We start from the raw sequence: 15786 nt of genomic DNA on the forward strand, positions 1-15786 counted from the left end.
GGAGGACAGGGCAACTCAGGCCAGAGCTGCAGCCGAGACCACGGAGAGACCCTGCCCGCTGGCTTGCTCAGCTCCTTCTCTTAGAGAACCCAGGCCCGCTGCCCCAGACCGGCACCCACAGTGGGCTGCGCCCTCCTTATCAGCCAGCAATCAAGAAACCGCTTCACAGGCCAGAAGAAAGCAGTTCCTCGGTTGAGGTTTCCTCCCGTGTGTCAAGCTGACTAGCTATGACCAGGGCCTATGCCGGGGACACAGTCATCCCCTGAAGTTGGAGGTCCACTCCTATGCTGCTGTGGGCCCAAGGCAGCCAAGTGCCTGTGTCATTGTGTGTTTATTTTGGGAAGTGACCAACGTTCTGTTCCACAGGTCTTCACTTTCAAGCTCTTCTCTCAGCGATGAGAAAAAGGCACCTAGCAGTGTACAGAAGTTAGCAACTATATAGGTCCAGGAAAGGCTCGACCTTTCCAAGGTCCAGGGCTAATGCACCGTATTAAACGCGTAAGGATCTTATTTACATGGATCAGAGAACAGAAACTAGGAAAATACTCGCTCAGTAGTAAAGAAAAAGGAAAACCCACCAGCAAGCCCTGAAAATTGCACAGGCCTGTTTCCGTATAGCACAAAACCTCAAAAGAGGGAGGCCAAGGGTTTCACGATTTCTAGTGATTGCTAGGAAGCCTGAGGTACAGACACCCGGTCTCCATGGACGGGAGGGAGCCTGTGTAACAGGGCAGCACAATTAGCTGTCACACCGTCAGGGTGAGGAGCCCCCAGACCCTTGCTGTGACAGCGGGCCACAGGTAGCCCAGTCCCACTGTAGGCGGAGGAGAAGGGACCTTCAGAGAGCAATGAAGGTGGCTGTGGGACTTCCGGGGCTCAGCAAAGGACAGGAGAGAGGCAGCCGTCGGTGGGTAGGATCTAGACTTGGAGAGACGGTTTGAGGTTGGGAGTAGATAAGCCTTCAAATGAACGTCCAGAGCGGGGTGCCACATACCCCGGCCTGGGCGAGCCGCCTCTCTGCCCTCGTTCAGTCCCCTGGAGATGGTGACCGCTGGTCCGGATGCCACAGCCAGGGTGAGCAGGTCCGTGACCCCATGGTCTGCCTCCTAGACCCTCCCCTGCCTCTCCTGGCCCGGGGAGAAGAGAAAGCCCAGGCTGAGTTGAGCACCTTGGCTGCTGTGTGAGCTCCACAGTGCCCGACGTGGAGCAGTCAGTAGGGCAAGGGGCAGTGAAGGGAGGGCTCTGGGACCATAGGGTGCCTAGGAAGCCGCCTGGAAACATGTCTTGAGGTTCTTCCTCCCCGATCCCCAAGTCAGGGTTTCTCTGGGTAGCCTTGGCTATCTTGGACTCACTTGGTAGACCAGGCTGGCCTCGGGCTCCCAGAATACTGGGATTACAGGGGTGTGCCACCACGCCTGGCCCTTGTCTTGGGGTTCTTGTGGTTTGCAACAGGTTCTCATGTATCCCAGGCAGCCCTTAACTCTCTGTAGCTGGGAATGACCTCGAACTTGGGATCCTCCTAGCCAAAATTGGAGTCAGAGGATGGCCTTGAACTCACGGCAGTCATGATCACACTACTGCTTATGGCAGAATGTGTATTCACAGCAGGATCTGGTACTGGAAACGTTTAAAAACCAGCTTCTAGTACCAGTGGACCTTAAAGCCACTACATACCTCTTCAGCCGTGTGTGTGTGTGTGTGTGTGTTCATTCATGTTCGTTCCTTTCCAGTGTGGGTAGAACCCAGAACCTCCCATTTTCTGGGCCAGAACCCTACCACCAACCATACCCCTCCCTCCTAACCCCTGCTTCTCTAGGCCTGTCTGCCCTCACAGCTCCCCCCTCCCTGCACTGACCTCAGAGGGAGGCCTGGTCGTATTCTCATTCCCTGCTGTCTTCCCACACCTGTGTAAGGTCTTGAGGTTACTGCTGAGTGAATCAAATGAAATCTCCCCCATCAGGAAAAGATGGAGGCTCGTTGGCAGGAGTAGCTGCGCCCAGAGCCACAGACCCTGGCTTTGGTTGGCGTGACAGCAAAGCCTTTTCTACTCAGCCCTCTGGAAGGCCTTGGCTTCATTTATTTTTGGATTGTGTCTGCAGAGTATGTCAAAATAGCTTTTCCCACAAACGGCAAATGGCTTCTACCCCCGATCCTCAAGCCAGTCTGAGGCTCCCCGAGGCCCCTGGCACCACGCTGCAGGGTGTGGAGGAGGAAGCATTGGCAAGCACATCTGCTCGAGCTGGGCGCTTCCTGCCCAGAAGCACTCTGTGTCGTCTGTTCCCTAGGATGGGCAAAGTGCAGAGGCAAGTATGGCCGGTAAGGCCGCTTTGGTCTCGTGGAGAGATTGTGTCTGTCCTTCCAAACCTGCGGTGGCAAGTCCAAGACCAGCCTGGCCTGCAGAGTGAGACAGATCCCTGCCTCCGGGGGCAAAAGAAAATGAGAGTCCTGTGTGGATGGGAGAGAGGGCTGGGTGGTGAAGAGCGCCCTCTTCTCTTAGAAAGGAACAGCATTCCAACGCAGTGACTCACGACTGCCTGTGACCCCAGTCAACGCCAGGGCATCGGACGTCCTCTTCTGGTCTCCAGCTGCTTCTGCGCTCACAGGGTGCACACAAACCCACACAGGCACACTCGAGTTAAAACAATAAATCTTTAAGATCCCCCTGTCTGAAGCCACAAGGCAAAATGTGCGGATCCAGGAGTGCGAGGACTTTGTGTCACCTCGGAGAACCACGTGACACCTAGAATTTAGTTTCCTTGATCATCAGGCTAAGACAGGCCTTTCCAGCTTCAAGTCTGAATGTAGGTCAGTTAGAGAATTCTTCCAGCTGCCAAGCTGGCGTTTAGCATGCTGTTCTGGGAGTCTGCCACTAGAGGCCGCTAGAGGCCACTGTTAATACAGCTGAGCCTGGCAGCTGCTCCAGGAGGCAGACACACCTTTCATGACTTAGCCAAACCAGCCGCTCCTGAGCAGCTCAGATTACAACTGACCAGCACTGAGCCCAGCAGAGGAAGCCTAGAGAGCCATGTGGGTTGAGATGTCTTCTGTCACCTGAGCTAGGCAGCTGCTCCCATGCCCGGGTTGAAGGAGCCTGGGCCAGGCCGTGTGCACACCTGAGCTAAAGAGCTTGCTGGCTTCTGCTCTCTGTTTAGTCTTTTCCTGAGCAGGGAAGCCATTCTTTCTGTGGTAATCTGGGTCCCTCCCTGACATCAGCCAGGAAATAACTTCACTTGAGAAAACAGTTCAGTTTGTGTATTTCTGGGCTTTTTGTTGTCGTTGGTTGGTTGGTTGGTTTGGTTTGGTTTTTGTTTATTTTTGGAGACAGGGTTTCTCTGTAGCCCTGGCTATCCTGGAACTCTCAGTAGATCAGGCTGCCCTCGAACTCAGAATTCCTGGACCACCACCTGCCTCTGAGCTGGGCTTATTACACCCATTCTGAATGAGCAAACAGAACAAAGCCCAGCAGAGTGACTGAGCAGATGGGATAATGGGCCCAAGGCTGCCAGCTTAGGAACAGACTTGGGGACTTCTGGCCGTGGTCTTGGCTCTTTTTCAGTTGTCCCCACCCTTGATACATAGAGGGGGAGGTTGACTTCGCAGGAGGGGACATCCACCCTGCCTGCTTCGCCGCCACGAGCCCATCCCCAGAAGCCGGCTGCCAGGGCCCAGGACCCACGTGACCCTAATCACTGTGTTTATTAGGTCAGAAGTGCAATGGCCGCACCACTCAGCTCAGCCGGTGGAAAACACTTTCCTCTCCGTGAGGCTCCGGCCAAGCTCCATTAAGAGCTGAGCCCTGTGTACCTGGTCCAGGCGGGGGGTGGGGAGGGGTAGGCGTGTCTCTCCTTCCTCATTAACTGACAGGGAAAGTGACCATTCCAGTCGGCCTGGAAGGAGAGGGAATCAGAGTTCACGGTTGTCTTCAGCCGTTGTCTTCAGCCCAGCCGTTGTCTTCAGCCGTGCTCAGTCCTCAAGGCTTTGTTTGTGCGGCTCCCTTTTGGGGAGGAGGAGTGAGGAGGGACTTGGTTGGTGGGCTCAGGGGGTAGGAGGCGGTACTGCCCGGCTCCATTGGACCCCCAATGCAGGATGGCAAAATTCCCTTCCTCGATGGTGTGCTTTCTCCCTCTGCACACTGGAAATACACGTGTGTGCGTGAGTGAGAATCCTTTGCTTCCTCCTCCCTGTAGCTCAGAAAAAGAACAGGGTTTGAGGCAGATTTGGCTGTGGGAGGGCGTTCCCTAGCCTCAGGTTACCTGCAAAGTGAGAGGCCCACACTCGTGCTAAGCCCCAATGGTCTATATACCTGTGATCTATCCATCCGTCTGTCTGTCTGTCTATGTAGTATGTGTGTGTGTGTGTGGGGGGGTGTCAGGTGACAACTATGGATGCTGAGGGATTGAACCCAGAGCAGCAGACTTGGCCAATGCTTTTACCCACTGAGCCATCTCACTACCCTTTTATGGTTCGAGTTTCTCTAGGGAGCTCCCAGCAGGGCCTCTTAATGGACCTTCCTACAGACTCCAGAGGAGGTGGGGGCACACTGAGTATTTTATTAGTGTGTGTGTGCATGCAAGAGAGAGAGAGAGAGAGAGAGAGGTTCTGCCTAGAACCCAGAGCCTGGCACATGCTAAGGAAGAGCTGTGCCACAGAACTAGACCGTTGACCCTACTGTCTCCCAGTTCGAGCTAGGGGAAACCTAAAAAAACCGCAATCCAAGGAGAGAGGGTGCTGAGGAGCCTGCTCTGCTCTAGGCCAGGAGCAGCCCCTGATGCTGACACCCGAGCCTTACCTAAGACACTGATAGAATTCTCAAAGAACCAGAGACCAGACATTTCCCTCAGTCGGGGCTGCTGTTCCTAGCCCAGGGTGGAGGAGGCAGGCCAGCAGATGCGCCCGCTGAGCTGCCGGGGGTGGGAGACAGAGCTAATAAACTCAGGGAAATTGCGGCAGGCAGTTGAAGACTCCAGCAGGCCCGGCAGGGCAGGGCCTCCGGGACCTCGGCTTGCACACAGAGCCAGGCTTGTGGCATTTTCTGCACATTTCAGTTTACCTCTGCAGCCGGGCAAGCAAATATGAGTGGCTTGGCATGAAAATCAATTTAGAGCTTAAGGGAGGAAAAGGATATTTCATCCTTGTTGGCTTTGCAGGCTGCCCTGGTACAGGCACAGCAAGGGGAGGTGCTAGCGTGCAGGGTTGATGGAGCATTGGGGCTGTGGGGGCAACCATAGCATACTCCTCTCTCCCATTTTTAGGTGCCCGAGGGAGAGAGCGCCAGGGTCTCTGGAGCCAGTCAGGGGAGATGGAGGAGTTTCAGGAACAGAATTGGCCAAGAGGCTGTGTCTCCCTGCTTTTCCTGGGCTTGAGCATGGCAGTCGGGAAGACTGCTCGATGGTGGGAGGCTGGAGGCGCAGGGAGGGGCTGAGTGTGCTTTCAAGCTTAGAACAAACGTGAGGAGCCAATCTTCTGTTTCCTAAGACGCTCGGGCAAGGGGAGATGCTCTCACCAGGAGCAGCGAGTCCAGTAGGCCCCGAAGCTGACCAGCCTGCCACGTGAGGCAGGACGCTGTTCTCCGATGGAATGGAGCTGGGGGTGTACTCAGTGGCAGAGTGTTGGCTGGCATGGGCAAGGCCTTGGCTTCCATCACCAGCACTGCAAAGGGAGGTGGGAGGGAGGACAGGATGAAGAGTTAGACCCAGCAACAAAGGAGCGTGGGGCGGGGGGGGTCTGAGGCCGGGCAAGACCAGGCCGTGGAACAGAGGTAAGTCCCGGCGCCCCCCCCCCCCCCGGCCCCCCCCCCCCCCCCCCCCCCCCCCCCCAGTGTGTACAGAGCTGGAGAGGAGAAAAGCATCAACTGCAGAGAGGTACTGGGTCAGCTCTCCGGAAGAGACAAGGCCGGCGGGGCATCAAACCAGCCAGTGTGGAGCCTCTTAGCAGCGGTGAGGACATGGACCTCATCGTAGGGTCAGACACGGTACACTCGAGTGTTAATGAGACGGAAGTTAAAGAACCAACCTCCCCCAGAAGGAGCTGAAGTAAAATGGCTCCTACCTAAAATCCCAGTACTCAGGAGGTTGAGGCAGAAGGATGGCCAGTGAGCTCAGGGCCAGCTAGGGCTACAGTCAGAACAAGTCCAGCCTGGTTAGACTGGGAATATAGCACAGTGGCAGTGTCTGCTGAGCCTGGAGTTTGATCTTAGCAATACATGAGACCAAGGGCTTGTAATCCCAGCACTCTAGGAGTGGAGGCAGGAGCATAGGGCCAGCCTGGGCTACAAGAGATCCTGTCTCCAAAAGGAACAACAGTCACAACAAATAGACTCTGATTTGAGTCTGAGCACTTACTAGCTTTTGATGCTAATTACCACTCCCTGGCAAACAGCCCTGAAGAGACCTTTCCCTCCACGGGCCTCAGTTTCCAGATCTGCAGAGCCATCTTTTAAGCCCTTGGCAGCATAGAGGAGGTCTGCCATCAAGCTGATACCTCAAACCAAGCTGACACTGGATGAAGTGTGTGAGAGAGGAGACCCAAGGGAGGTGACAGGCTTCTATGGAGACAGCCACTGCCCTGAGGACCAGGAAGAAGTCTGCTCGGTGCCAGGTTTCCACTGACATGGCCGACACTGGCTATTCTGCAGATTCCTCAGGAAGGGGGTGCCGTGCCCTGTGCTGAGCTGTATGCTGTGGCGGCCTTCGCCCTCCACCCCAGAGATGGCTGGGTGCGGGGAGAGAGGCAGGAGTAGCGAGATTTGTGGGACCACTCGTGAGGATTGAGTGGGCGGCAGATGTGAGACTCTCGCTGCTGCATTCATGGCGGGTTCTCAGCAAACAAGACGGAGACATCCAAATCTCTCCCTTTCTCTGAGGCTCTGGCCCCAGACCCGCCAGGGTCAGCCAGATTGTTGACACACAGTTCCCTAGCTGTGTTCACGACACGGGCAGAATAAACGTTCAATGATGTGTGTGATGGGCAGTCCCCCGGTGGTGCTGATGGGTAGGCTCTGGGGGTCTCCGTGAAGGACTCGGTGCTCCCAAGGGCAGGAGCAGGCTTTTCAGTCAGCACCTTCCACGTGCACGATCTATTTGTGACTGCACGGCCCTCGGGCACTGGGGATCAACAGGCAAGGCAGCCCTGGGCTATGCAAAGCTTTCCCTAGTGGGAAAACACAGACGGGAGGGAAGAGGGAGGTAGGGAGGGGACAATGGCAGTGTTCTGGGGAGGTCTCTGTGAGGGCCAGGGCCATCGCAGCAGACTGCCAACACTCTCCCAGGCAGGAGAAACAGAACGGACAGGTACAAAGGCCTGGGGCGTGAACCGAAGGCCCACCTGGCTGGCTATGGTCACTGAGGTGATGGAGGAGATGCAGCCGAATGGGTCAGGGTCATGGGATGTTCCAGAAGGGTGATGTGTGCCCTGTGGGTTAGCGCACCTCCTGTTTGTGAAGGTTCCAGGTTCTGGACGGTAAGGACAAGAGGCCTCCATTACCTGGAGAGAGGATGGAGAGGGAGGGAAGGGCAAGAGAAAGGCAGGCTGCGGAGGGGCAGTCAGGCTTGGGGACTTCCCGAGGGAAGGGAACCCCGGGCCACTGCAACATTCTGGGCTTCACTTTGAGTTGGTGGCACCAAGCAGGATGGGGAGGCAAGGTCCTGAGGAACAGGGTTTCTCTGTGCAGCCTTGGCCATCCTGGACTTGCTTTGTAGACCAGGCTGGCCTCGAACTCACAGAGATCGCCTGCCTCTGCCTCCCTGGGTGCTGGGATCACAGGTGTGCGCCAGCGTCCCGCTCCAAGCCTCACTGTTATTCATGGTGTGTTTCTCATTGGGAAAGAATCTGGTGACCTTGAACTCACCACACTCTCTCTCTCCTCTAAGCTTTTCAGCAATCAAAGGGGTTTAACCTACAGGGTCTCCGGCCCAAACCCCTTCTTGTATTTCTGTGAATGGATGTTGCCTCCTTCCTACTGCTGTGGTGGTTTCAAGTTTTCCCTCCTGGGCCCTGGCTCTCCTTCTCCCCCTAAGGCAGCCAGGGTGTTAACTGTGAAAGAGCTTCCAAATAAGTGGTGTGTGTGTGTGTGTGTGTGTGTGTGTGTGTGTGTGTGCACACGCGCCGGGCCCAAGGCTGTGTCCACCAGCCCACAGTGTCCTTGGGCACAGCGTGGGCACCTGCCACCATGGTGCCCCGTGCACACTCCCGCTCCAACTCACTCATCAGCTTTCTCCTGTTGTACCAGGGCAGATCTGAAGGCAGCACATACTCCGAGAGCCTCCAGGGAGCGGAAGGAAGGGGAGGGGAGGGGAGGGGAGGGCGACAGCAGCTGCCTCTTCCCCGCTTGCTCCGAGGAGCCCGGCCCCCAGGCCCTCAGTGCTTTTCCCCTCCTTATCGATGCTGCGAGTTGCCTCTCGAAATTGCTCTGCCGTCATTAACACCACGGGTGAGGTCAGATGAAGGGCCCTCCGCAGTCTTGGTCGGCGATGGCAAACTGCTGATGTTGATTATCTACGTCGTCTGAGCACAGCTCCAGTCCGTGCCCAAGGCCCTTAATCAGACGTGGTGGGTGGGCCAGGGTCATGGTTGCTTCGGATATGGGTTCCAGGCCCAAAGGTACCACAGCATGGGTTTGCTCTGAGCCATCAGTGAGTGGTTCGTTCGTTTGAGCAAAGGCCAGGGGCCACACTCCTGATGCTCACCAGCTAGTTGGTTGGCCACGGGGCAGAGAGGTGCCTTTCAGATCACCTCTTCACTGGTGCCCCCTTTTGGGCAGGCCGGTGGCAGCGCTGTGGCCTCACACCTGTCTCTTGCCTCTACCTTCTACCTCCATCAACCTTTGGCCTCGCTCTAGACACACACACCAAGGTTGCCAGGCACAGATCTCTGGCCAGGGTGCCACAGGCCTCCACGCAGAACACAGCTCAGCCTCACTGCCAGCGGCGGCAGTGGTGGAGCCAAAGTTAAGGCTGTGGACCTGGGGGCTGAGGCCTTCCCCGGCTCTGAGACACTCACTGCCGCTCTGGGTGTCAGGCTAGAAGCAGCGGAAGGCGAGAGCCTCTGGAGCAGTGCCGCCATGGAGCCGACAGCTGGCAGGAGCCGCACAAACACTCCCGATTGGGAGGGTGGGAACCCAGTCCTCTCCCCGGCCACGGCCAGCCGTCCTGGGCCGCCTTGCTTTGCTCGACATCTCACACTCCACCCACACTCACCGCTGACTCTAGCATCATACCAAGGCCTCGCTCTCGTTGTCTGTTGCTGTCACAACCCCTGCAGGCTCCCATTCCTCTCCCTTGCTCCCCCTGCCCCCGACACCATCCCTGGCCTTTCATGCCACCTTCCAGAGCCTTCCTCAACGCTGCCCAGCTCTGTCTGCGTGAAAAAGCGCAACAGCTAGGGAGGACGGGACCACACAGACTACGGGCTTCGGCAAATGCTCAGGTCCTCAGCAGACTTTCAGTTGAACCTCCTTCCTGCCTCTCCATAGCTGCTGCCTGGACATCAGAGAGGGAGGGAGGAGGCCGCCTGCTGAGCCGCACTGCTTTGGTCCCATGCCCACAGCATGCCTGTGGTGAAGGGGTGACCTGATCTTCACCCAGTCATTCAGAAATGCGTTTTAAAACGCATTCGTGCAGGCGGTGGTGGCTGGCACATGCCTTTCATCCCAGCAGGGAGGCAGAGACAGGCAGATCTCTGTGAGTTCTGGCCGGCCGGGTCTACAGACTGAGTTCTGGGACAGCCAGGGCTACACAGAGAAACCCCGTCTCGAAAAACAAAACGATAATAAAATAAAAACACATTTCTAATCATAAATTTTGGCAAATCCCCTCAAGTGTCTGTGCTTTTGTGCCACCCCATTATATGGAGTTGGAAACTGGATTCTTCCTAAGCAACACATACAGAGTGCCAGGCTGTGTGGGAATTTCTTAGGCCCCGATGTTCATTCTCTCTCATTATCATATTGAACCATAGTTTTAGACATAGATTGACTAGCAGCTCACTTGTGGTTCAGACTGCATTTCGGTCTAAATTTGAAATCGATTGAAAATTGGAAAACAATAAAAAAAAACAGAACGCAAAGAAATAAGTGGGAGACAGAGTTTTCTTTATGCAGGGAGGGCCCCAGCCCAACCCAAAAGGGAGCTGCCCTCCTTTTGCCTCCCAGGGGAATCCCAGTGCCCCTCCCTGGCTGTCCGCTCCAGGCGGCAGGACTGAGTCCAGCTGATCTGGAGCCATGGGTAAACAGAAAAACACATGTGCAGATGCAAGAAAGGTGTTCTGTTTGTTTTCAACCCTGGCCCCGGCGGATGCACAGAAGATTGCTTTCCAACAGCGTTCGCGCGCACCTGCTCAGAATGCCCAGCTACCAGAAGGCCACCCTTATCAGCGGCGACAGGCATCCAAGGTGTGTGGGGTGATGGGTGAGGAAGTCGAAGCCCAGCAAAGCGTGCCCTGAGGCTGAGGAGGGCCCGCGGGTAGATTTGCTGGAGGGGAAACAAGCCTCCAGGCTTGGGGCTGCGACCCCAGGGCCAGAGGGCAGGCTGGGCCAGGCAGGAGGCTCAGGGCTTGGCTGGAAGACACTGCCTGGGAGATGCTCGGACCCTCCCTGCGCTCCCAAATGCAGGGCTCCGAGCCGGGTATGGTAGGAGCCGGTGGCAGAGCCCAGGGAGCTGAGGCCATCCTCTCAGTCTACTGGAGGAAGCTTCCAGACCCGGGGGCTGGCTCGGCCCCTATGGTCACGACGAGAGGAGGAGGAGAAGGAAGGAGCTGGCTAAAGGTTCGGGCGACTGGCCAAGCCTAGGGTTGGCGGGCACCAGAGGCAGATGGGCACGTGCCCACAGACCCACCCTCCACGGGAAACCAGACCAGCCCGCCTGGCACCAGGCTGGTGGCCACCTCCCCAAAGGGGAGATGGAGAGCTTGCTCCGGGCTTAGACCCTCGCGTGGCGGCTGGCGCACACACGCCCAGCCAAGCCCTCTGCCCCGAACCCCGCCCAGACGCTGCCCAAACAGGTGCCCCCGGGGCCGTGCCTCCCTCCCCGCCAGCACGCAGACCCGGGACAAGTGGGGTGGGGGGGACCGGTGCGGAGGGCGGCGCACACGGCCCTGGAACCGTCTCCGGCTGTCGCCAGCCCTGTCCCCCTCATCCGGAGCCGCGTCTCCCCACGCCCGCCACGCGCGTGCACACACACGCGCGCACACCCTCCCCCCCCCTCTCCCTCCCTCGCCCCGCGCAGACCCCGCCCCGGCCCCGCCCCGGCCCCTGCGGGCGGCCCCTCCGGCGCCCGGCGGACCCCCCGGCACGCAGCGCGCGCGCGGCTGGCGGGAGGCGGCGGCGGTGGCGACTCGGGGCACATTTGATTTTCCCGCAGTCCGGGCACCCCGGAGCTGGAGCCCCAGCAGAGGACGCGGCGCTGCGCCCCGAGCCCGAGGCGGCGCCTCCTCCCACCGCCTCCTCCCCCACCCCCCACGGGGTCCCCACGCCCCCTCGGGGTCCCCTCCCCGCCGCGCCCCGGCTCCCTGGCCGCGGCCCCCGCTCTCCGCCCCCTTCCCGCTCTCGCTTCCCACGCCCCCAATCCGCGCTCGCTCGTCTCCTCCCCTGGCCGCCCAGCCCGGGGCTCCAGCCGCTCCGGAGGAGGCGTGAATCGCGCAGGGATATTGACTAATTTGGGGTGGGGCGGGGTGGCGGTGGCGGTGGTGGTTCGGGGCGGGGGACGGTGGGCGATGGAGCAGCCCGAGGACATGGCGTCGCTCAGCGAGTTTGACTCCTTGGCCGGCAGCATCCCGGCCACCAAGGTGGAGATCACGGTGTCGTGCAGGTGAGCCGCCCGCCAGCCGCGTCCCCCTGCCCCGCCCCGGGGCCGGAATCCCTCGGCCCCCTGTGCGGAGCGAGCCCGCTCTCCCGTGGCCTCGCCTCCCGGGCGCCCCTCATCTGCCGGCCTTCGGAGACCCCCTGCCCAGGGGCTAAAGGGGCAGGCCAGGCAGGGGGTCGGGTCCCCAGAAAGTTTGCGGCAGGAGCAGTTGCTTCCGGGACAGCGGGAAGACGGGGGGCGGGGGGGGGGGAACGGGGGTCCCAGCTCCCGGGTGGGAAAAGGTGGGGGCTGCCCCTTCCGCCCAGGCTCGCTCTGATGCGCCCTCTCCAAAAGGAGAAGTGCGTGACCCGCTGAGCCTCCCGAGACCTCTGCTCTCCACCCCCGGGGCTGTGCCCCAGCCTGCTCCCCGTCCTCCAGTCCTCCACCGTCTTAGAACCCGGGATTTGAAAGCCTTCTCTTGCTTTCACCTCCCGCCAGAAGGACCGGCTGGGACAGACACTCTGAGTGCGGGAAGCCCTGGCGAACTTAAGAGTGGCGCCATTAGAAACCGGTGACTCGGGTGGAAGAACCTGAAGCCGGAGGAGCGAAGGGCCGAGGGTGAAATGGGAGGAGGGGGTAGCTCGTTTTTGTAGGCCGCCTCCCTCGAGGCCCCTGTGAGGCCATGCAGGTCGGGAAGGACTTCTCTGAGAAGCTGGGCCTCTCGGGCTCTCTGAACAGGCTGCCCCAAGGGTAGCCGGGCAGGTGGCTGGCCCCGGGGCACACTGCTTTGATGGGTCTAGGAGGGACACCGTGGCCCAGATAAACCTCACCCTGAGGTCCCCGCAATGGCCCCCAGCATTCCAGAGCCCTGCAGCACCCTCCTTCGGAACCATTCGCCTCCGCTCCTTGCAGGTCACCGTTGGGCCAGACTTTTGCCTGCGTCTTGGCCCCTCAGCTCTGAGTTACTGACTTGAGGCACTGGGGAGGCGTAGGTGGGGCCTGGGGGGGTGTGTGAAAGAGGACGGATTCTGGGGAACTTCTTCCCGAGGACTTGAGGGGAGCCAGGCTCTCCAGGGGGCTGCTGTGGTGACTCCCAAATGTATGTCTGTGCCTCCCCCCCCCCCCCCCCCCCGAGTCCCACACAGAGATGATCTGAAGCTGCCTCTACTCGGCTGGGAGGTTCCCGATGGCCCGTTAGCTCCAGCCTCACCTCCGCAGCTGTCAGCAGCTGCCGGCTTGCCCTCCTTCCGCACACAGCCCTGCCTCCCCGCCTTCAATCATGCCTGTCGCCTTCAGGCTCTTCAGTTGTCTCTCAGAGCCTTCCCACCTCTGGGCTTCTGAACAGCCTGTTCCCTACCCGGAAAGGCTTTGTGCTCTCCACTGCCAGGGACAGCCGCCTAAAGCCCTGGCTCCTACCTCCACAGGTCCCTGAGGGCAGCGCCTCTGGGTGAGGCGGGGCTGCACCTGCCCCAGGGGAGAAGGGGCGAGAGCAGCGAGGCTTGGGGTCAGACACCCGGTGAGGGATCCCGCGTGAGGCGAACTTTAAGCCTCAGTTTCCCAGTTGCAAGTCTTATCTCCTCTCAGGGAAGCCTTGCTCAGAAGTAGCGTGTGTGCTTGGTTGGCGCACATAGTGGGTGCAAACAGGGCGGGCGGATGGAGTGGTGGGTACAGAGGAGCATGGCTCACTGAGCAGCCGGTGGCCACAGTGATCAGCCCGAGACAGAAGCTCTTGGTCCCTCCCTGTGCTTTCTGGAAGCATCCAAAGGATGTTCTAGAGGTACCTGCTGCAGCAGGCTTCCGGGAGGTTGGGCTGGGTTGACGCTGCCGTCCATCCCTCGGAAGGGACATGAGCCACGTTTTGTAGAAGGCCTGGCCAAGCTCTGCTTCTGCTCTCCTGAGGTGGGAATGAGGGAGATGTGGTTTTGGTGAGGAGAGAGGAGGATAAAATGGTCAGTTGGAACAGGGGGAAGGCAACAAAACAGTCTGGGTGGCCTTGGCTCTATAGGTCCATGGAGATGGTGGCCTTGACTCTCTAGGTCCACAGACATCCATGTTCAGGGGAGGGCAGAGCCCTGAAGAGCCCACTTTGCCATCATACCCTTTATCCCATGTTTACCAACTCAAGAGTCTCTTTCCCTGCACCTGGCCAGCTCTCATTAGAGCCCCAAGAACAGAGACTTTAGGGTGCCTTACCATGAGCAGCTCAGTGACCCCCCACTGGCATCTTCCTCCAAATGGGCAGCCGGGAGCAATGCCTCAGGGTGTCTGATGAGTTCTTCAGCTCCCTTGATCCAGGCCCAGAAACTCTGTCTTGCCCTAGGAGCTGTTCTAGAGACATGCTGTGCCTGACCTGGGCACGTCAGCAGAACAAGGCTGCCTGACACAGCCTTACCCCAAAATCTCACTGGTGTTCCCTGTGTGTGTGTGTGTGTGTGTGTGTGTGTGTGTGTGTGTGCAGAAAGCAAATGACACCATGGGGCAGACACTTTAGGGCCTCTGCCTCTAGAGGACATCTGGGCCAAGCTGTGGTGCATTCCCAAATGAACTACGTCACTCCAGTAGACCCAAGCCTGAGGGTGAACCAGCCTTGTGTTATTTGACTTATTGGTCAAGAACGTGAGCTTGGCCAGCCCTCGGGAGGTAGAGGCAGGTGTATTTCCGTGAGTTTAAGACCAGCCTGTTCTATGTAGCCAGTTCCAGGACAGCCAGAGCTACCAAGAGAGACCTTGCCTCAAACAAACAAACCAACCCCCAACAACAATGGCAAACAAAAGAGTGTGAGCTTGCCTTTATTCCCAGCACCCAGGAGGCAGAGACAGGCATAGCTCTGTAAGTTCCAGGCCATCTCTCTCTTCCTCTCTCCCTCCCTCTCCCTCTCTCTCTGTTTGTATGAGCCCGCACATGCGCACACTCAAGGCTGTTGATCAACCCCATATCATGCATGCACGCTACCACTGAGGCACAGCCCAGCTCTCTTCCTGTGGTCTCCGGTGAGCTGCTTCTTTTCCCCTGTCTGGCCTCAGTTTCCTCCTGTGCAGAAGAAGCCTAGTGGTCCCTGTCAATTTCAGGGATCCGGGGGATTGGTCTGAGAACAGCGGCTGGTATCAGCACTCACTGAGCTCACACAGTAACAACGGTCCCTGTCCAGTGGTGGATGCCGGGGATGTGCAGAGGCCAGGAGATGATGTGATGTAGCGATTCCTTGAGGGAAGGTGGTTCGTGGCACTAGATTCCGGCAGACAGGCGTGGTATGAAATGTGACTTTACCCGCTCCTGAGCCCTGTGCCTCTCCTTCCTGACCTCCCCTGAGTAGGAGCGTTAGCCATTCTGCAGACCCATCCAAAGCTTGCCTGAGTCCTGCGCCTCTTCCTCCAGAGGCCCTGGCAGCCCTGTTCCGTGCCTGTAGCCGCAGCAGCTCTGTGGTCGGAAAGAATGGCCTTTTTCATGTTGCAGGGAGCCTTTGTGCTTGGGCAGGGTCGTGCTGGAGACGCATTCGAGGGCTCCTGAGACCAGGGCAGGTTGGATGCGTCCTCAGGCTCTACCACAGCTTTCATTTCCCACCGCTGGTAGGGGCTGGTGGGTGGCTGGGTCTCTGCCCTAAAGGTTGGTTACTGTTGTCTGTTTTCAAGCTAAATTACAGCACCCCGTGGAAAGAGACAACCGGCTCTGGGCTGTGTCCTGGGCCTTGAAGACAGGTGTGAGCTCACTGTGAGCTCTTCTGACAAGCAGGCATTGGGGACATGGTGGGCTTGGGGGGGGTGGCAGTTGTAAGAGTCAGCGTTAGGGAAAGGAGAGCTGTTTAACCATTAACCACACCCATCGATTCAGCAACGTCAGGGGAGGGTCTCAGTGACACAGGTTAGACCTTCACTCCAGCTGAGCGGTGGGCATCCTTGTTAGACAGATCCGCACCTGTTCTGTCTACACTGGCCCAGGCTGCTGTCTAAGCTAGCGCCTCAGACCGCGCTGTCTTAGAAGGTCAGAGCATTGGCCACAGTTTTCCTGAACATCT

General features: G+C 58.4%; 1 protein-coding gene across 7 annotated transcripts in view; it reads left to right on the forward strand.

Moving 5' to 3' along the window:
• The first annotated feature begins 10248 nt into the window (after nt 1–10248).
• Nucleotides 10249–15786, forward strand: part of Cpne5 (copine 5) — a 73643-nt gene continuing 68105 nt past the window's right edge. For 4 of the 7 annotated variants that reach the window (XM_055607165.1, XM_055607166.1, XM_055607167.1 and 1 more), the window contains exon 1: nt 10249–10387. In XM_055607165.1, coding sequence (XP_055463140.1) covers nt 10290–10387 — 98 coding nt within the window. In that variant the 5' untranslated portion in view covers nt 10249–10289. Of the gene's footprint in view, nt 10388–11665; nt 11802–15786 lie in introns of those variants that run through there. The other 3 variants (XM_055607169.1, XM_055607171.1, XM_055607170.1) reach the window with 2 other exon arrangements.

This window comes from Psammomys obesus, unplaced genomic scaffold, assembly GCF_907164565.1.
Source record: "Psammomys obesus unplaced genomic scaffold, mPsaObe1.curated_primary_1811, whole genome shotgun sequence".
In the NCBI taxonomy this organism is placed as follows: domain Eukaryota; kingdom Metazoa; phylum Chordata; class Mammalia; order Rodentia; family Muridae; genus Psammomys; species Psammomys obesus.